General features: G+C 32.6%; 5 protein-coding genes across 6 annotated transcripts; 2 read left to right on the top strand and 3 right to left on the bottom strand.

The window, feature by feature from the left end:
* The first annotated feature begins 625 nt into the window (after nucleotides 1-625).
* Nucleotides 626-2,009, top strand: LOC106619085 (serendipity locus protein delta). Its single transcript, XM_014237066.3, has one exon. The coding sequence runs from the start codon at nucleotides 787-789 to the stop codon at nucleotides 1,978-1,980; it is 1,194 nt and encodes a 397-aa protein (XP_014092541.3). The 5' UTR covers nucleotides 626-786; the 3' UTR covers nucleotides 1,981-2,009.
* On the bottom strand, nucleotides 1,998-3,869 carry LOC106619086 (serendipity locus protein beta). Its single transcript, XM_014237067.3, has one exon. It carries the CDS (start codon nucleotides 3,658-3,660, stop codon nucleotides 2,356-2,358), a length of 1,305 nt encoding a protein of 434 aa, XP_014092542.3. The 5' UTR covers nucleotides 3,661-3,869; the 3' UTR covers nucleotides 1,998-2,355.
* A 204-nt stretch (nucleotides 3,870-4,073) lies between these two features.
* On the top strand, nucleotides 4,074-8,060 carry ScsbetaA (Succinyl-coenzyme A synthetase beta subunit, ADP-forming). 2 transcript variants are annotated; one of them, XM_070110079.1, is made up of 9 exons: nucleotides 4,074-4,157; nucleotides 4,256-4,327; nucleotides 4,654-4,757; nucleotides 5,283-5,435; nucleotides 5,498-5,660; nucleotides 5,719-5,983; nucleotides 6,615-7,039; nucleotides 7,114-7,283; nucleotides 7,855-8,060. In XM_070110079.1, the coding sequence occupies exons 2-9, from the start codon at nucleotides 4,262-4,264 to the stop codon at nucleotides 7,946-7,948; spliced, it is 1,440 nt and encodes a 479-aa protein (XP_069966180.1). In that variant the 5' UTR covers nucleotides 4,074-4,157; nucleotides 4,256-4,261; the 3' UTR covers nucleotides 7,949-8,060. The 2 variants fall into 2 exon arrangements, with proteins under 2 accessions (XP_069966180.1, XP_069966188.1); XM_070110087.1 differs by having other exon boundaries at nucleotides 4,105-4,154.
* LOC106619102 (beta-catenin-like protein 1) lies at nucleotides 7,950-10,349 on the bottom strand. The gene is made up of 5 exons (XM_014237088.3): nucleotides 10,054-10,349; nucleotides 9,436-9,988; nucleotides 8,503-9,371; nucleotides 8,245-8,440; nucleotides 7,950-8,183 (listed from the first exon to the last, which is right to left on the bottom strand). Exons 1-5 carry the CDS (start codon nucleotides 10,081-10,083, stop codon nucleotides 8,095-8,097), a joined length of 1,737 nt encoding a protein of 578 aa, XP_014092563.2. The 5' UTR covers nucleotides 10,084-10,349; the 3' UTR covers nucleotides 7,950-8,094.
* An 880-nt stretch (nucleotides 10,350-11,229) lies between these two features.
* Nucleotides 11,230-18,074, bottom strand: LOC106619116 (uncharacterized). Its single transcript, XM_014237105.3, has 3 exons — nucleotides 17,777-18,074; nucleotides 16,504-16,657; nucleotides 11,230-11,988 (listed from the first exon to the last, which is right to left on the bottom strand). Exons 1-3 carry the CDS (start codon nucleotides 17,923-17,925, stop codon nucleotides 11,626-11,628), a joined length of 666 nt encoding a protein of 221 aa, XP_014092580.2. The 5' UTR covers nucleotides 17,926-18,074; the 3' UTR covers nucleotides 11,230-11,625.
* Between the last annotated feature and the right edge of the window lie 1,818 nt (nucleotides 18,075-19,892).

Below are 19,892 nucleotides of genomic sequence, written 5' to 3'. Positions count from 1 at the left end.
ATCGAATAGACAGTTAAGAACTGAACTATTACTAATCTCTGATGGCATACTTGTTGTCTCAACAGGCAATTTATGTTTACGCAATAATCTTATCCAAAGCAATATTGCCAACGAATGCTGCATATTTTTAATGAGTGACAAAAATTATAAATTACAAATTTTAAAGAGAACGTAGAAAGATAGATAGATATGGATAGAGATATGCACCGCGACCTATGGTCTATTGTGCCCTCTCCTAAGTCACAACGACTCGTCTAGCCCAAGCATATCGATGAACTTTATTATACTGCCAGGTGCTAGTAAAGCGATGTGATCCCTGTTGGGAAACATGGATTCCAGGGCCTTAATTCTGCGCCTGGTGTTCTGTGGTTTCTGACTCCATGTCACTGGATAAAGAGAACATACATACATATAAATCCTAAATGTTCAATACATACATATACAGGCAAGGGTTATTGATTAATTAGTTACAGGAATTAAGCATTTTAATTTATGAAAAGAACTTTTGATTTAATTTGTTCTCATTTGAATTGAAATGGCAACATTGTTATGGCAAATTCTCTATCTCTGTTCGATAAATGAGCTTTATAATGCTTTATATCGATATTCGATAAAAGCGAAGTTTTGATAAACTCATTTGTTAACATTTGTGCACAACAGTTGTTTTCGTTTTGATAAAAAATACGTTTTAATACATTTGACAGTAATTCGACTTATAGACAACTAATAAATATACGCACTGTTGGATGTGTTAAACTCACTAACGTCTGCAAAAAAAACTTTAATATGCGTTGCCTTCTTTGCAGAGTGTTCTTAAATGAATGCGATGAAACTGAAGACATTAATAAAAAATCTCCTTTTTCGAGAAAGTCTTTCCATTCAATTGTTGAATATTTAGCGAAAACAGCTAAACCCCCTCTTGTTGCAACATGGACTAATCAATTCAATGATTGCTATATCTGTAAAACTTGCTACTATGATCTTGCATTATACGACGAGTATATGGTCAAATTGTTGGAAATACAAAAACGTATTATTTCATTTTTGCGGAATCCAGAGCTTAGCGACGAGCTTATAGCAATACAAGCGTTGGATGAATGCATAGAAGCTGGTAATGTAAAAATAGAAGAAATTGATATAAGTAATCAAAGCACGACCGGAGAGAGTTGTACTGGTGATGAAAATAATGATGATAAGACTTTTGTAGAAAATAGTGAAGATTTCAAGGATGTAGATGAAATGGTATCGAATATAATGAAAGACGCTCCCGTTAGAGTTCGCAAGTACAACGTTCCAGCTAAATGTGATATATGTAGTACAGTTTTCAAAAATAAAACACATTTGAATCGACATTTAAACGTTGTACATAAACCATCTAAACAAATTTGGAAATGTGAAGTTTGTGGAATTATCGCAAAGGATGAAGAATATTTGGAATTGCATAGAAATATTCACGAAGGAAGGTCTGATTTGGAATGTCGGTTCTGCAATAAACGTTACTCTCGCAAAATCAATGTTATTCGACATATGCACAAACATTGGGACAAAAAAAATTTTCAGTGTGAAAGATGTGGAATAAGGTTCTCTGAGTTACCAGTTTACTATAATCACAAATTGCAGCATGATGCTGAAGATGACCCGCTGATTTGTGCCATATGTAACCAATCATTCAAAACACGGCGTACTTATAGAAACCATTTATGGGTACATCGTGATGATCGACCACGTTATAGCTGTGAAATTTGCGAGAAGACGTTTGTTGAAAAATATACACTTAAAGTTCACCTCAGATGTCATACTAATAAAGATGGAGAACGCAATGGGGGAAGAAGAAAAATTAAACCTTCGGTGTACCAGGAAGAAAAATCCTTCGAATGTGTTATATGCCGCGATCAATTTTCTTCCAAGGATATATGCAATCAACACATGAAAGTACAACACGATGTTATTTTAAAAGCGGATGACATACCACTTATTTGAAATAAATACAAATTCAGTAATTTTGGATATTTGTATATCTTTTTATTTGGTCATCGGCATATTCGTAAAGGAAAATATATAATTAGTACAGATGGTGAAACTACTATTTAACATAGTACTAGTTAGTAACTCTGTTCTGATCTAGTTTGCGTATTTACAAACGGACGGACATGTCTAAATCTACACAATTTATATATTGTCTTCGACAGTTCCTTCTGGGTGTTACAAACTTCGTGGTAAACTTAGTATACCCTATTCAGCAGTGATGAACCACACTTACATATATAAATAAGTTAATATCTAAGACTTAAATTTAAATCAATGTAGTACTAATCTATAATTTACAAAATTTACTGATAAATTAATTGTTGTTTTTTAAAATGTACTCGTGTGAACATATTTAAGATGATAGTCTAAATTTGCTTGTGCACTGAACATTTGACCGCATATATGACAAGCTTTCTTTGACTCGTCATCGACTACATCAAATTCAGAAAAATTATTGATCGTTAAGGATTTAATTATAACGTCATGCTCTTTCTCCATATGTTTATTTAGATGATCCTTAGCTGTAAATATTTGATCACAAATTACACAATTTAATTTGATATCTTGGGTTTGCACTTCTTCATTCTCTGGTGGGGTATTTTGTTGCTGCTCCTTTGCTTGTGCAACGTCGCTGGAATCCATGGCTTCAGGATGCGCACGTTTGTGAACTTTAAGGGTATATTTTTCAGTAAACGTTTTAGTGCAATATTCACATTTATAACGAGGCCGGTCCGCCCGATGTGTAATCATATGATGACGGTACGTGCGCTTTGTTTTAAAAACTTGTGAACAAATCTCACACTGAAGTGGTTGTTCTTCAGCTTCGTGTTGTAGTTTATGATTGTACAACACTGTTGTTTGTGAAAAACAAAGGCCGCACTTATCGCATTGATACTTTTTTGAATTGAAATGTACTTCCATATGACGAATTGTGCTAATTTTTGTGGAAAATTCTTTGTCACAAAAACGACATTGGTTCTCATTTCGACCATCATGTGTGTTCATGTGTAGCATTACGTACTCTTCATTACGATGACTGTAATTACACAATTCACATTTAAATTTCTTATGTACATTTGTTATATGCTTTTTTAACCCCGATTTGGTTTGAAATCGCATGGCACAAAAATCACACTTAGTCCCAACCGCACGATTTCTTCTATTTATTCCACATGAACTTATTGAATGATTCTCCGATTTTTCTGCAATAGCATCATCTATAGTTTGCGCAATTTCAGAATCAGATATTTGAGCATCGTCAAAGAAATGGTCATTGGTCAATTCGTCCAGTGCGCTCATATCCGAATCAAATTCATTATCAAAGTCTGAATCAATTCCCAAAACTGCTTTTTCTATTAAATCAAGAAGGGCGCGTTGCTTCTTTAAAGCTTTCATAAGATAGGTGTCGTATTCCACTACATCAAAATGACATGTTATACAAACAGATTCGCCATAGCCAATATGTAGCTCAGAATTCGCGTGACGGGCCAAGTAAGATAATACATCCCTAAAGGATTTCTTTGATGCGGGACATGCACTGCTGTCGACGAGTCTCTGATTTTGCGTAGATAAGATTTTCCTCCGACATAAAAAACACTTTTTTTGATAACTTTCTGAATTCCCAGCGTTCATTTTTATTTGCGAGATGCTCCAATTAGTACAAATTTGTATAATTTGAAATGTGTATAGAGAATTTTAAAATAGGAGCTGTAAAAATATCAACAATCTTTGTGGTGTCAGTCATTGATGAGGGTCTATTTGTTATTGCATAATCGACTAAAGCTTATCGATATTGTTAGAGCTGTGTAAATTGACAAAAGAAAACAATTCATTACAATCCAATTGTTAAATTTTTATTTAGGTATTTGTCATTCGAAATAGCTTTAGTTTAGTAGTTAGTATATTAATCTTTGTGGCGGCAGAACTGTTCCTTGTAATAAACAGCAACTGTGATTTGTAAACTTCGTTCCAAGAACTGGTTGTTATGTTTTCCTCTGTGTGCAAATGCCTTAAGTTCGACTCGTTGGATTGGTTTACTTGGCAGCACTTTCGTTTTGACATTGTATAGAATTACTCTACAGTCAAGTCACTCGTTTTTCTCATATATTTGCTGTCGACAATTTTCGGTGGTTGGAATAAAATATAGATTTTTTTAATATATTTTCCGAATCATTTATAAAAGTTCTACAATTTATTAATATATTTTTTTTAATTACAACCGTATTAGTTAAATATGGCTGCTTTATTGGCTCGGACGGGTATTTTGAATGAAATCGTAAACCCAAAGGTTGGGCAAAAGGTATGGTGGATTTTTTGGCAAATTTTTTTTTACATAATTGTTGAGATTTCGCTCTTGTTGTTGGGTAGAGAAGGTGAAGGTAGGAGACTTCACTTGCAAGGTTTAAAAAGTTTGATCAACTGTTGACTATCAAATTCTCAGCTGATTCCGTCTTTATGGTTCATTATGAGTGACATAATTAGTCTCATGTAATTATTGTATTTTTTAATTAGGAAATGTAACGTTTTAAATTTATTTATATGGAAACGTAAACAAATATACACATACACTCATATTAATCCATGTATCTATTAGTTTAATGTAGTTTAAAATTCTCCTCTTTTCAGATTCTTGCGCTTGCGACCAGTGGAAGTCTGCAGAAAAGGAACCTTAATGTTCAAGAACATGTCTCATACACTTTACTTAATGGAGCAGGTATCCCAACCCCAAAGTAAGTTAATAAATATCTAAATATGCATATACATATATAACCTGATATCTTTATTTATCCTAATATTCAACCCATTTTAAATTTTTTCCAAGGGCGGTGTTTGTTTTGTATTAACTCAAAGACAAATAATGCGTAATGAAAAGCGCTGCTTCATACATAATAAACTCAATCAATTACGTAATTTTAATTAGTTCCTTATCAACTACATCAGTAGAGTTGTGATGCGAAATGAGCAATTTTAGCAAACTTTGCACCTAGATTGATATTTACTGATTGGCATACATATAAGAGTAATTTCATGGAGATGTGTAAATTGACACTAAACAAAATGTAATAAATATCTATGCGTTTACTTAAAGCTCCATAAATCAGAATATATTAAATTATGTTTACAAACGAATATTTAAGTTGTTTACATCATATTACGTAGGCATATGTTATCTTTATAGTTGAATACGTCACGTTGACTGCGATTACGTTCTATTAGCACTGATAATTTTTGTACATTCTGAATCATTTTTTCAGGTTTGGTGTAGCAAAGTCTGGTCAAGAAGCTAAAGAAATTGCCCAAAAACTTGACACGAATAATCTTGTGTTGAAAGCGCAAGTTTTAGCTGGTGGACGTGGTAAAGGTCATTTTAAAAATGGCTTAAAGGGTGGTGTACGCGTTGTCAATACGTAAGTATTCGATTTAATAAAATTTATATCGGCAAATATATACCTATACTTTTTTATCGCAGACCTACTGAAGCGCAAGAAATTGCCAGCAAGATGGTGAATCAACTTTTAGTAACCAAGCAAACTGGCGCTGCTGGTCGCATCTGTAATTCTGTTATGGTTGCGGAGCGTAAATTCCCACGCCGCGAATTCTATTTTGCCGTTATGATGGAGCGCGCCTTTAATGTTTGTATATAAATATGTTGCCATTTAAAATTATTCATTTGAAATCTACCCGAAAAAGGGTCCAGTTATCATTGCTTCGTCTCAAGGTGGTGTTAATATTGAGGAAGTGGCTGCAGAAAATCCTGATGCTATTGTTTATGAACCAATTGATATTAAGGTTGGATTGACACCTGATCAAGCAGCTAAGGTGGTGAATTCCGTTGGTTTGGGCGAATTCCAAGAGGAAACCGTAAAAATGCTAATGAACATGTATCAGCTGTTCGTAAAGAAGGACGCTTTACTCATTGAAATTAATCCTTATGCAGAGGATGCTCTCGAAGGCTGTAAGTATTTTGTGAAAGCATAGAAACCTCATCAATTTCTTTTGTAATTTTATCTAATATAATCATTATTAACAAAAATACCCATGCCTTCATCAATCAATTTCGAAATGGAATTAACGTGAACAAATTAAAAAAATTCATATCTTTTTATCAAACATTTTGTAATGCCACAATAACTGCAGGTTCCTGTAAGTAATATGCCTTAAACAAGTAATCACAAGTACTTTTCGGTTTCTGTTATATTAAATAGCTGTTTGCAATCGACAGTTTTCATTAGTTCTAAAATAGTTCTTATGTAATTTAATCATCTGCTTTTTATTGCATGCCTTTTACATAAATTCACATAAAACACATAATGACATTAAAGCAGATTTAACATATTCGAACATTAAATATATTCAATTAAAAATTATCATTATTGATTTATTAAAAGTAACTAAGTACTAGCAAATATGAAAATTCATTTATAAAACTTAACGGTGCACAAAAGTTCATTAGCAAACTTTAAACTGTATATATTCGTATAAATTAGTTTCATTCCACTTCTGATATATAACTTTCAAGTTAAAGGCACTATATTATATTTAATATAGAGTTTTTTTTAAACTCCATAACTTTCTTATCAACTTAGTCTTCGCATTGGATGCTAAATTCCGTTTTGATGATAATGCTGAATTTCGTCAGAAGGAATTGTTTGCATTACGTGATTGGACCCAAGAGGACCCCAAAGAAGTGGAGGCAGCTAAATTCGATTTAAACTACATCGCTTTAGACGGTACTATCGGCTGCATGGTTAACGGAGCTGGTTTAGCCATGGCCACTATGGATATTATTAAACTCTACGGTGGGGACCCAGCTAATTTCCTTGATGTCGGTGGCGGCGCAACCGCACAAGCTGTGAAGGAAGCCTTCAAGATTATTACTGCCGACCCAAAAGTTCACTGTATTCTAGTTAACATTTTCGGTGGTATTATGCGTTGTGATGTTATTGCCGAGGGCATTATTGCTGCCGCCAAAGATTTGAATATGAAAATGCCAATTGTAGTTAGACTGCAGGTAAGCACAGATGGTTGACTTCTTTGAATATAATCGTTTCGGTACAAATAATTATTATTATGCATTTGTTTAAGGGCACAAATGTGACCGAAGCACGAGAATTGATTCGTCAATCAGGTTTGAGGATTATACCACGTCACGATTTGGATGAAGCTGCCAATTTGTCTGTGCATTTGGCTCAGATCGTTCATTTAGCGCGAGAAATGAACATGGATGTTAGCTTCGAGATCCCAGACAGTGTGAAGTAGATATTCAAGTTTTTTTCAAATAAAAGTAGTTCAACATTAGCAACACATACACGTCGAGAAAAAAACCTCATACGAAAATATATATACGAAGCATAAAAACACCATGCAATTTATAATACGTATTAAAATTAAGATTGACCTTTTATGGTTTGCAAAAATTGTTAAATGATTTTAAGTGAAAGGTTGCGAAAATTTTAAATGCATAATATTTGTTATGATGTCACCGATGTTAAGTATGTATATGTTAAAGTTGAAACTTTACTGAGTTATGGCGCAATTTTTGCAAATTACTATGTTAATCGCTTTTCTTATACTTTCCTTTTAATTTGATTCTCATTCGTTCTATTTGATATCTTAAAGATGGACATACGTAGTTGCAGTTGCCACTAAGCAACTTGTAGTATATTATTTTTTATTATCACTTTAAAATAATTTATTGTATCTACATATACCTAGATAAAATCACATTGTTGAACAATTAAATTGTATCGAAAACAGCTGTTTTGAACAGATATTCTATGCCTATTAATAGCATCAAACTAATTGAAAATTCCAATTCAAAATTAGCAAAAAGCCTGCTCCGAAAGGTGGTAGTGATGAAGGCGGCAGTCCCATTTGCAAACCCAAGAAAAAAATCACTTGTGACAAAAAACCGAAATGAATTAAGTGTTTACTATGGAATTTTCATTTATTTTTTCAAAATTGTATGTATTCGTTTGCACATTATACCAAAAACAATTTATTAAACAAGTTTTCGACTCCATAAAAACGGGTATGTTTTAGTTGTTATTTGTTGAATCATTTATTTTAGAACCTATCAATCAATGAAACGATATGTGATTGTTCTTGTTCCTTCCAATCGGCATCACCGTCGTCGCCCAAATTCCCGGCGTATTCTATAAATTACAGTTTGTTTTATTTAAAGAAGTGTTGAGCATTAAATAATGAGTAACCAACCTCGCATAACATTCCGGATAGTTTTCATTGATGAACCGCGTAAATTCAAAATCTGTACAACACGTTGTTTAACCGTATCCGCAGTAGCTGATACTTCTAAAATAATATAGTCTATTCGCTGCAGCGTGAAAAGTCCACCTGTCAGTCGCTTGATGTAATTATTTTCAGCTTCCTCATCTTCATCGATTTCAGTATTCTAAATTAAAATATGTATGCATCTGCTTTGAGATTCTTAAATAATTGTCATAGCCTAGTTACCTTCTCTTGTTGATCTATTTCTCGGTCTACGATTTCTACTTTTTCCAAGTATTTCAAATGCAACTCTAGCAACCGATCTACTTTTTCATGGTCATTCTCGGTGAATTTCGATAGCAGTCTCTGTCGTTGCGCTCCTCTACAATTTCTCAACATCGAAGCTATCACGGAACAAACATGCTCCTCGTGTTCATCCGATGATAATAGGTGTTTCTTATTGCGTTTCGGTGTCTTCATGAATAATGGGAAAATTGTACGAAGTCCAAGTATGTCTACGAATTTATTACAATTCTCACGACCATCTGGTCCAGACATAGCATGATCAAGCACTTTCAGTGAACCATTTCTTGACATTTTTTTCTCTCTTAACATTAAATTCATAAGCTGCAAGCCTTCGCCTTTTAGAAAACGATCCCTGTTTTCCTTAGCCATCAGCGCTGAGCAAAGGCAATTGAACAGATTTTCCATATATTCCTGTTCTTCCGTAGAGGATGGATCATGTCGCTTATAAATAGCTAGCTGTTGCAATAATCCGTCAATGCCATCAATAGTGCCAAGCATCAGACGATTATCATTGTTTGTTTGTATTAGTATGGAAAGTATTTCACTGCAATACAGTTTATTGGGATCAAAAGGTGACTTTTGTTTGAGCCTTTTAAGTAGCCAAGCAAGTAAACCTTGCTCTGCTGCTTCCCTAACAATATCACTATGCATTTCTGTTAAATTTTCCACGATTGCCAAGGAGTTATGGACTCCATCTGCTTCTTCTTTAACTTCTTCGTTGAGACGTTCTAAATTTTGTACTAAAAGTGCACAAACCTGTTGTTTACGTAAAGCTTCAATCAAAATTTCTGCGCCCTCACTACTCTCTCCTGCAATATTTTATTTATGCGATTAAATTGAAAATACTAATTATAAATCTAGAATTTTTCTTACCTAATATATCTACATCGGTGACTTCTTGTAAGAGATCTACTATGGCAACAGCTATATCTGTGTTTGGATGTGCAAGTAATTCTAAGATACTAGGTATGCCATGCAATTCCACCAATACAGAGTAGAGATCTGGCACGGTCGCAACTCCTTTTAACTCTTGTATGACTGAATGCAGATCAACTTCAGATTCCATAAACTTTTCTGGGTTATCAGGATATTTGATTCTCATTTCCTGGTTTTTTAAATTACGTTTTTCAAAAACCAATAGCAATTTCTTAAGTCCAACTTCATCAAGTACGTCACCTTCCGCATCTTCGTTCTCTACATAATTCAATATATTGATTCGCTCTTCTTCAGTTAGCTCAGGACCGAAAAAGGAATCCAAAGATGGTACGTCAGGTTTCACGAAATCTGCCGACTCTTTGGCTTGCTCAATCCGTCGCATTCGTTTGGATTTTTCATCCCTCTTAATATTTCTGGTAGATCTGTCTTCTGTCGAATTTTGTAAGTAATCATCATCCTCATCATGTGGACGTTTTGGAGTCTGCTCAGGCTATAAGGTAATTGCATCGGTGGTATAATTAAAACTGTTTTGAAATTATTGACCGTGTTTCTTACTTTGAATGATAGTAGTTCACCGACATCCATATTCAATTGATATTAGTGATATTTTTATAAATTAAAAAGCTAAAATTTCACTTCTACAATGTTTACAATATATTTAATTTTGACATTTAATGCGGCATTAAAAAAACAGATGTTGCCGTCTTAATTAAAACTATAAGGTTGCCAGGCTTATAATGCTCATATGAGATTTCAATTGAAAAAATGTCGACAATGCAGTACCACAAGTAAATGCAGAGAATGTTAATTAATTCATTTACATTCTTTGCCGAATTCTGAAACCAGAGAATGTTAATAAATAGATTTCATTATGATAAATAGAATTTTATTCTATTCTATATCCTCTGATGAGGCCTTTGCGTAAGAAAGGCATAAACGATTATAATAATAAAGTAAGAGTTTCGATAGCGCTGTTAGTAAATAGCCTGTAATTTAACCGATAGTAGGTTTGCAGAGAATAGATTAGAGTCCATCGACTGACATGGTCTGACTGCACGTTAAAATTCGATTCGGGGCTGTTTCAATATGCCATTAAGCTTGATATGGTGAACTTATCAAAATGAGTTTTAAAATGTTTTTAAGAAGACCAGCTTTAGATTAATATTGGTCAAGGTCGGCCGATTACCATTAAAGTTTCATACATATGCAAAATTCCTAAAGAAGAATTCTTGTGTAACTACAATTGAATGGATCAAATTCTCATTTTGAATACAATAAAAATCTCTATTATCGTTTTCAAAATTGGCTCCTATTGAGTCCATTTTTAATATACATGGTAATATTATGGGCACTTCTTTTTATAGAACACTGCCGTGTACTATGTAGAAACATTTATGTCTTATGATAATTTTAAGCATTTATCAAGCAAAGTATGTTGAATTATAAAAGATGTTGAGAACATCCGATACTCGGAATCTTCTCTGAATACTTTACGTCACTTTTTTGTAAGTATAATATATCAATCATCAGATCATCTCGTTAGCAAGAAGCCCTTAAACACACACTCATTTTCATATTTCACTCAAAAATTGTACTTGTAGGAACCGTTAAAATTAAGTGCTTAGTTTAACGGACCAGTGCGGATAATATAATATTTGTTCAGGTGCACTCCATACTTACTATAAATATACATATGTATATAAAATTAAAACTGAACAAAAACGATTTGAGAATTTTTCGACGTTTATATATATATTATAATCATAAATTAATACAAAATATTATTTAACTAAACAATGAGAGTATAAGAAGGTATCAGAAAATTCAGAAAGCGTAAAATCTTCAAAGGTACATATGTTCTTGTGGACATACATATATAATTAAGCATAAATATGTATATTTATACATAAACTTTGCTACATTTTAGTCGCTAGAAATTGGATGTAGAACAGAGAAGATATACAAGAAAAAAATGAAGAAATGCATTGCTCGTATGAGTATCTGCGTTAATAGATTAACATTTTATATGATAGAAAACATTTTTGGTTTCACTCCAGCAATTTCGTGTACGCTGACATACACCATTTGCTGCACTTCCTATGCAAACATTTCAAAACAAAGACGCATTTAAATGCGCAAGTTTGGGTTTGTATAGCGGACGTACTTCAGCAAGGCATCGTTTTCCTCGCATACGAATGGTTTCTTGTGATGACAGGCGACGTCATGCCAGTTGACGCCATCATTGTAGAATTGGTTGAGCAGAGCCAAGCAATTTTCGGGAGCACCGTTCTGTTTGTATTCACGATTGTCAGGCTGGGGCAGACCAATACCGCCACTTGGCGACCAATCACCCTGGGAGCGCTCGGAAGTTGGCGCCAATTTTTGCAAAGTTGCGGTCCAGAACCAGCCATTAACGTTGGTGGGCTGCAAATCGGGACGATCACAACCCTTGAAGTCGCATAAGCGGCCACTGGTCCAGATATATTTCACCTGAAAGTAGAGTAAAGTGGGGAAGTTAGCAGTTGATCTATACTTTTAAAGGGACTATACATAAGTAAATTATATTAAATTATTGACTGAAAATAATAAGAATACATGGATCTTTTTTTACTATAAAATATGTGAGTATGCACATATGTATATAAATGGTGCTGACACCATTATCCATTAGCAGTGCGTCTAAACCAGCCCAAATATGTATGTATGTAAGTGCTACTTACTAATTGTTAGTCGCTAGCTACCTAGCTATTGTATGGCAAGCTTAGAGTAACAGAAAAATTTCACGCCAACCATTCACAGAACCAAAACAATAAACAGTTAAGATATTCGTTGTATTTGATCGGTTTGAAATGCGTTGGTAATAACAACATCAGCTAAGCTGACAACAACAAAAAAAAATGCAAGCAACTCCATTGTAGTGTGGTGAAAAGTGGCATAGCAAATATGTTAAGTGGCTCATTATTGTCAAGCAAAAGACGACAAAGAAAATAAAAAACCTTAAATATCCGACACATAATTCATAAATATTTGTTTGAGTGCTTTTAGTAGCTTACTCACATTTACGAATGCCACCAAACATGTTCAGGTGTGCGTATAATACTATGTAGGTATATATGTCACACATTTATGTAGATATATATACATATATACATACATATATATGCAAATACACGACTTGTCTGCATGTGTATGCAGATGTTCGCACTTTAAGCATCCACTGCTTGTGTTGTGTTAAAGCCTGCGCTGCCACTACTATTGACATTCGCCTTTAACGGATCACAGCTCAGTCATAATAAATATTTGTTTTTCACTTTCTCTTTCTCTTAAACGTCATATAGCAAATCAACAACAACAGAAATATCAATATAAGCAACAACACGCAAATAATAACGGTGTTAAGCTGAAGGGCCAATGAGATAAAGAGAAGCGTGGAAATGCCTATGACAAAAAAAGTAATGGTGTGCAGATCTCATACATATGCATGCATGTTTGTACATACATATATATGCGCATGCCGGCATGAATTCATGCTTTTGAACATTGCTTCATTAGCTTATCGGTCGCTGCATTGGCGAATAGCAGTGGGCAAGCCCTTTTCTGTTGACACCAATTAATAAGAAAGTGAGTTCAGACCCACAGTTTAGATAGCATATATGGTACATATGTATATATAAACTATATGGTCTGCATATTTGGAAGTGTATACAAAGTTTTACGTCGGCTGCGAACGGTTGTAGAACGTTTGGTGAAGCTTTTTGTTTTAAAAGTGCGCTCTGAGGTTGGTTATTGCCTACTCGGCGTTTCCCTAATATGTAGATATGCATTTTAAAGAAAATGTACAAAATAATATATACCAGAAAAATGAACAATTTTTAACTGCATAGACTTAATCATGTCTAACTATATTTAGGCACTAGTTTGCCTAAACACTAGTTTTTTGGGAACACAGTATCTCCACAGAAATAGTTTTGGCTAATTTAAATAATAAATTAATAATTTAAATAATATAAAACATATTATTTTTTCCATTGTCAAAAGGTCTATAACAGGATATCCAGCATTTCTTGACATCTGTCACTTTCAGAAAAGTCAATACATGAACCGCAGATTAGCTGCAATTATTATTGGAATTTTCTGGTTTCCATTTCAAATTACTTCTAAAATTATTTATTTTTTCAATATTTAAGTTAATAAAATTGCTCACAATTATTTTAAACTAATTGTTGTTAAAATTTCAATTGGTTTCAAAATTTCAATTGCTTATAGCTGGGGCAAATTTTTGAGTGTTAAATTGAGTACTTTCTATTGGAAATTTATTTAGGTCATATATTATTTATTAGGATCATACGGATTTAGGTATAACGGCAACTCTAAGTCCTCATAATAGGGTCCAAATTAGATTTTTCTAATAATTTGTGATACAAATTTGTACAGATATTTATGACTCATTAAGAAATTATGCTAACTAAAGTATAATTTAATTACTTACTACTTTTTATACTTTTTCTTCACGCTCAATAACTATTTTTTGTATTTTTCCAGAAAATATTAAACACGATCCAAGAGCTTCCATGTGGAAGACTACGAATTGAAAGCAAAACACCAATAATTCCTTATTGCTTTCAATTATGTAAATTAGATAATTTTGCGACTTGCTGCATTTACTTCCTTTTCCACAAAAAGATTGCGAAAATTTGCATTAATTCCGCGCTGCATCATTCGTTTAGCGAATTTTTTTGGTTTTAATTAAATTGCAACATTTTACGTGTATCCTCAGCATTCAATTAACCATAACACTTTGTGTTTGCCACACGGTTTCGCCGAGTTTATTAACAATATGGAAAATTAGTTTTTCCCCATCGCTGACCGGCAGATAAAAACAAACGATCATATATATAGGTACATAAATGATTACGTACAAACATATATGCATATGAGCGCATAAAGCGTTATGCATATCTATGTATTTGACGCCTCTGCGCCATTGCATGTGGTGGCACCAGTTGGCACCGGACAATTTCTTACAGTCTGCACATTTCGTTGCCGCGCAAAAAACTAATTTTCACATTGAACTTTATGAGTTGCGAAAACTTAAATTACAATGGCTTTTGTATGAAATTTTTTATTCATGTGCGTTCATAGCACTTTAGCGTAACAAAATGACGAAATCATTAGCATCGTAACGGAAAGTATAAAATATTTTGTTTTTTGTATAATGTAAATATGTATGATTTTTATGAATGCTAAAGAGTTGGGATTTTAGTATTGCCATTAGTGAACTCAGCATTTGCATATAATTTATGACATTGAACTTCATTTAACTTGCTAAAACATATTTTACTTGAATTTGATTAATCTTGGTGTATGTATGAATTTATGAAATAACTGTTACTAAAAGCTCTGTTCGATGTGGCTTTAATCTTCTTACTGCGGACAGCTTATTAAAGTAGTAGAACTCTATCTTTTATTCATTATGTCCATATGTTTATTTTATAAAAGTGGTTCGAGACCAAATAAATTGGAGTTTGTACTACTGTTAACTGCTTGGAAAAGTGTCTCTCCCATTTTTTGTATGCTTGTTGATTTCGTACGAAATATAGAGGTTCAGAAGGCGAAATGGCTTAGTTCGTGGTTTTTATAAGAATATTTTTCAAGTCTAAAAATTGCTCTGACATTCGCCGAATAGTGATCAGTTATTAGAAAAAATTACTGTGAATAGTTGGAACTCTGGTTCTTTGTAGTGGTAGTGCGACCCCCAAGGCGCTATACCACTTTGGCTGTTTGAAATGATATTTTTAGAAAAAATTTAAAAAAATGGAAAAAATTATATCCCATGCACCACTCACAGAACATAGTTTGGAGGTTATGTTGAAATGTCACAGCATTAGTTACTTATTAGTACATAAACATAATATTTTCGAATTAAAACGCTGTTTACTGAGCAAACTGTGACCTTTTAAAACATAAGTTTGACCCATTCATTAAAATAACACTTTTGCATAATTAACTAGATATATTTACATATGTCTTTACACAATTTGTCATGTGCAAACTCGAATAAAATAAATATATTTAACTGTCAAAATGTGAAAAGGCTTTAATTGTGTTGAGATAAAAGAAATACCAACAATTTAAGTGAAAATGGGCTGCGGTGTCATATGTTAGATATGAATGAATATGCGTAAAGCAGCTAATATCAGCTAGTGGCCATAAGCAACCATTTATGCAGTAACCAAAATCAACACTCGCAAGTTTTGTAAATGATTTTGAATAATTGCGCTGTCGTTTGTTGTACTTTTTTACGCTATGACATTTTTTTCCTCTAAAGCGCGTTTTGTGCGTTGACAACACTTTGACAGAGAAATGTATACAAACCTTTATTGCCTTTGAGCTCAATGGTAAGGTTCGACAACAAGTTTGTGTGTAGGTAGCCGTATTATGTTTCATTGGTTAAGCGTGTGTTTATTTGCGGCATAAATTGGGTTTCACTTTCCACAAAATACTTTATTTACATACAAACTTTTACTTTTGTTAAGTGCAAAATTGTTTTGAGTTGTAAATTCAACAAGACGAATTGCTAATACTCATTTCAGGTGAATATGATTCACAAGTTCGTTTCAAAAGTCTTTTGTGTTTAGATAGGTAACCTGCGCACTACTTAATACGTAGTCTATAAAAACTTTTGCGTAAGTAATATGAAGAATGTTTAAAATATTTATTTGATGGTCATTGAAAATATTTTTTTTATAATCATCGAATTATTTTTGAAATAATGGAAAAGTATATTGCGTTATGAATGGGTAAACAACGTGTGCTAATTTACTTAATGTTAAAATAATTTTCATGCATTTTTATTCCCATTATTAATTAAATAATCTCTTGCCATTTTTTAAAAAATAAAAGAATCAAAAGCAGGCGAATGTTATAACAGAATATTTTTTTTAGCTAGGAAATGCCATTTCTGGGTATTCTTAACAGTAAAATTGTAGTTCTTTATTTACTCACGTTTTCGTTAACCACGCGTTGTTTAATCCATTCATTTTCTAAGCTAGTTTCCAATGAAACTGAGTCCATGCAACGTCTGCGGCAGAAGTTTCTGGCTGTCAACCAATCTTCTTCCACACCTTTCAATTGTGAGTCGCGCCACGAGAAGAAGTAGCTGCAGAAATTTGTAAATTTAAATAGTATTTAGATACTTAAATATTAAATTTATTAAAAACTATCTTCTATATATTTATTTTTAGATTTGTTGTATGGAATTTAAAAAAAAATATTATTATTCTTTTTTTATTGTAAAAAAATCTGTTTGAGATTTTGGACGGATGTCCTTTTTTCTAATTGTCTATTTTAAAAAATAACAACTTGTAAGGCAAATTTGCTTTTCCTTGCATAATAAAATATTGAATACCAATTATATATAGTTAAATATGATATTTAATATTTTACTTGTACCTAAAAAGATTCATTAAGAACAATAAAATTTAATATTCAACTTGAAAACTTTAATCGAAATTTATATTATACTATTTTTTGGTAGGTATATATTTCAATCTTTTCATTTTTGTTATAAAAGGACAAAGTTTTAAAAGATTTGCGAAAAATAGCAGAAAAAGTGTTTTTGTATTAATAATATTTTTAAACATAAAAATAGTTAAAATAGAAAAAGTGTTTTTGTATTAATAATATTTTTAAATATAAAAATTGTTAAAATAGAAAATAATTTCAATAATATTTATTTAGCAATGAAAAAAAATTTATTACACTATTTTCACACATTTTTTTTATTAATTGACATTAAGTGCAGTGCAGACATTTTTAAAAGCCTTTTTCCAAAAAAAATTTTGTTTCAAAATATGCACTAACTTGAAATAACACTATAAAAATAATTACACCACCTGTGTGTTTTAATATTGTCACTTAAATAGAATATTTCGAATATTTTGCGTTTAATTAAAAATTTAGTAGACTTAGATGACCGTACATATTTCCCAACAGAGTTTGAAAAATTACTCAACTTTGTAAGTTTAATATTTCTCAGACATGGAAATGGCGCGATATCATTAAAACATATACTCTTTAATTTTTTTGGTTCTTGAGATATTGTATTTTTATATTTTTTCATTAAAGTTCGTACTGCACTTTTTAATTTATCCGTTAAAAATTTCACTAATACAATTTTTTATAAACACTCAAACGATTTTATTTAGAAGCCAAATACTTTTTCAAACATTATTTATTCAATGGGTCGTCACATGCATGCTACAGAGTAGATACTCACCCTTTACCATCGGGTGTCTTTTCGTGTATAATCCTTTGAGCGCACAATTGTGGATTGGGTGGATCCAAAACGCGTCCATTGGAGAATTGTGCAGAGCTTAAACTAACAATGCTAATCAAGCAAATACCGGCTACGACGAATGCTTTCATTTTAACACTCTTTTATATAGACGTTCAATATATATTTGACACTTTCGTTTTCGTTATAGTCAAGCGCGAGCACCACCACAGCACAGCACAGCAGTCAACTATTTGTTATTTACGTACGGGCCGTAATTTTTTAAATGACATGAAATTTTGTATGTCACTATGCTTTATATACCGCCTACCATAGATACGTTGTGGTGTATTCGGTGAGTAAGCATGGTGAGTGCGTTGCTCTTTTACGTTGGCCTCCGACAAATGTCTTTGCGCTCAATTTGTATTGAGTGCTAGAGATTGTTTTGACTGCTGTCGCATGCTTATCGATATTTTTCATATTTTTGTTGCTTTCGCTTGGAGCATTCGTATGACGATTTAAGATTATGCGACATGTTCATAACATTGAGTCGTTTTTTTAATAATGTTCACTGCTAATACCTATATTGCATTAACTTCGCTGGCAGCTGGTAGACTCAAAAAATATTAGTGAGTAGTTCGAAATTATTGCTAAAGAAAAACCAAAAAAGCAAATTTGGACAAAACGGTTAAGTTTGCTCAAAATACGTGATTGTTAAGTTTTATTTGTAGGTTCGGCTAAACCCCAATATACATACATATATGTACGTACATAAATATGTATAAGTACGGTATATGTGCATATGTGTATTTGTAGGAGAGTAGAATATTAATCGTAATCAACTTCCTAACTTCTGTGTCTCTCTAGAATTTTCATAAAATTATTTTGCATTATATGCTGCAAGCTCGGAGCGCAAATATTTATACTATTTTTTCCCAAGACTAATTTTTCTAGATTTTTGGAAACATAACTGTCTGAACACGAAAATATATCAGCCTTTTTAGTTATTGATTTGATATTGATATTAGCTTTTCAATAAGATATCTAGAGAAGATTGTATCATTTGTTTTGTTGAATATTTTATTTCTTAAGAGCATATTTTGGACATATTTTTTTAGTCAAAGAGAAAATAATAATAAATTTTTCTTTAAAATTCAAATTAAATTGAGGGGAACTCCGTTTCAAAATTGTGCATAAAATGTTTCTATTATTGGTTTAAATTGAAAATAAAAATTCAAAACAATTATTTCTTAAAAACGGCAGTAGCTTGTTTACATGTATTTATATATATTCGCTTCATTTAGTATTCCTAAAACAGCTTGTACTCGTTACGAATACTGGAAAAAGTGTTGTTGTTATTGTATTTATAACTAGGTGCCCTATATACAAAGATTTACATATTTTGGACTTTTTTACATAAATATATACAAACATACAAATATAATAAAACTCTTAGTAAAAATTTTAACGCAATCACGTATGTAAATATGTGCATTCATATATGTATATACAAGGTACAATTCAATGTTCCAGGACCTTTTAAACCCCGCGGCTTCTAGTGGCGCCATCTGTCTGAAATTGTTATCCCTCAATTGTGTATTCTTCAGTGTTGACGTATAAAATTTATATAACAGCTGACTTGTATAACAGCTGAGATATCGCGCTACATGTGGCATTACATTTGTAGTGTCGGTTGGGAAATGAGCATCGAACAAAGAGCCAACATTAAGTTTTGTTTTAAACTTGGTAAAAAAACTTTTACCAAAACTCATCAAATGATGAAACAAGTTTATGGCGATGATTGTCTATCCCATAGCCGTATTCACGAGTGGTTTAAACGTTTTCAAGAGGGACTTGGAAGACGACAAACGTTCGGGCCGGCCAAAAGATGTTATGAACGAAAAAAACACGAAAATTGTGCGTGAATTCATTAAAAAAGAGCCAAAATCATCGCTTAAATATATGGAATCGGAATTATCAACATCCGCAGCGTCGATTTATCGTATTTTGACAGAAAATTTGTGCCTCAAAAAGGTTTGTGCTCGATTTGTCCCGCACACTTTGAAACAACACGAAAAAGACCTCAGAATTCAACATTCAAGAGACATCATTAAAGAGG

The sequence above is a fragment of the Bactrocera oleae genome, chromosome 2 (assembly GCF_042242935.1).
Source record: "Bactrocera oleae isolate idBacOlea1 chromosome 2, idBacOlea1, whole genome shotgun sequence".
NCBI classification, from domain to species: domain Eukaryota; kingdom Metazoa; phylum Arthropoda; class Insecta; order Diptera; family Tephritidae; genus Bactrocera; species Bactrocera oleae.
This window is presented reverse-complemented; position numbering and strand designations above follow the sequence as displayed.

Bases quoted from the DNA above. Each gene is read 5' to 3' on its own strand.
- LOC106619085 (XM_014237066.3), top strand. From the start codon at position 787: ATGCGTTGCCTTCTTTGCAGAGTGTTCTTAAATGAATGCGATGAAACT.
- LOC106619086 (XM_014237067.3), bottom strand. From the start codon at position 3,660: ATGAACGCTGGGAATTCAGAAAGTTATCAAAAAAAGTGTTTTTTATGT.
- ScsbetaA (XM_070110079.1), top strand. From the start codon at position 4,262: ATGGCTGCTTTATTGGCTCGGACGGGTATTTTGAATGAAATCGTAAAC. The intron at 5,661-5,718 runs GTTTGTATATAA...TACCCGAAAAAG, and splicing joins TGATGGAGCGCGCCTTTAAT to GGTCCAGTTATCATTGCTTC. The intron at 7,040-7,113 runs GTAAGCACAGAT...CATTTGTTTAAG, and splicing joins CAATTGTAGTTAGACTGCAG to GGCACAAATGTGACCGAAGC.
- LOC106619102 (XM_014237088.3), bottom strand. From the start codon at position 10,083: ATGGATGTCGGTGAACTACTATCATTCAAA. The intron at 8,441-8,502 runs GTAACTAGGCTA...ATTTTAATTTAG, and splicing joins AAATAGATCAACAAGAGAAG to AATACTGAAATCGATGAAGA. The intron at 8,184-8,244 runs GTTGGTTACTCA...TGTAATTTATAG, and splicing joins TATCCGGAATGTTATGCGAG to AATACGCCGGGAATTTGGGC.
- LOC106619116 (XM_014237105.3), bottom strand. From the start codon at position 17,925: ATGAAAGCATTCGTCGTAGCCGGTATTTGCTTGATTAGCATTGTTAGT. The intron at 16,658-17,776 runs GTGAGTATCTAC...AAATTTCTGCAG, and splicing joins AAGACACCCGATGGTAAAGG to CTACTTCTTCTCGTGGCGCG. The intron at 11,989-16,503 runs GTGAGTAAATAA...CTCTACTTTCAG, and splicing joins AACGCGTGGTTAACGAAAAC to GTGAAATATATCTGGACCAG.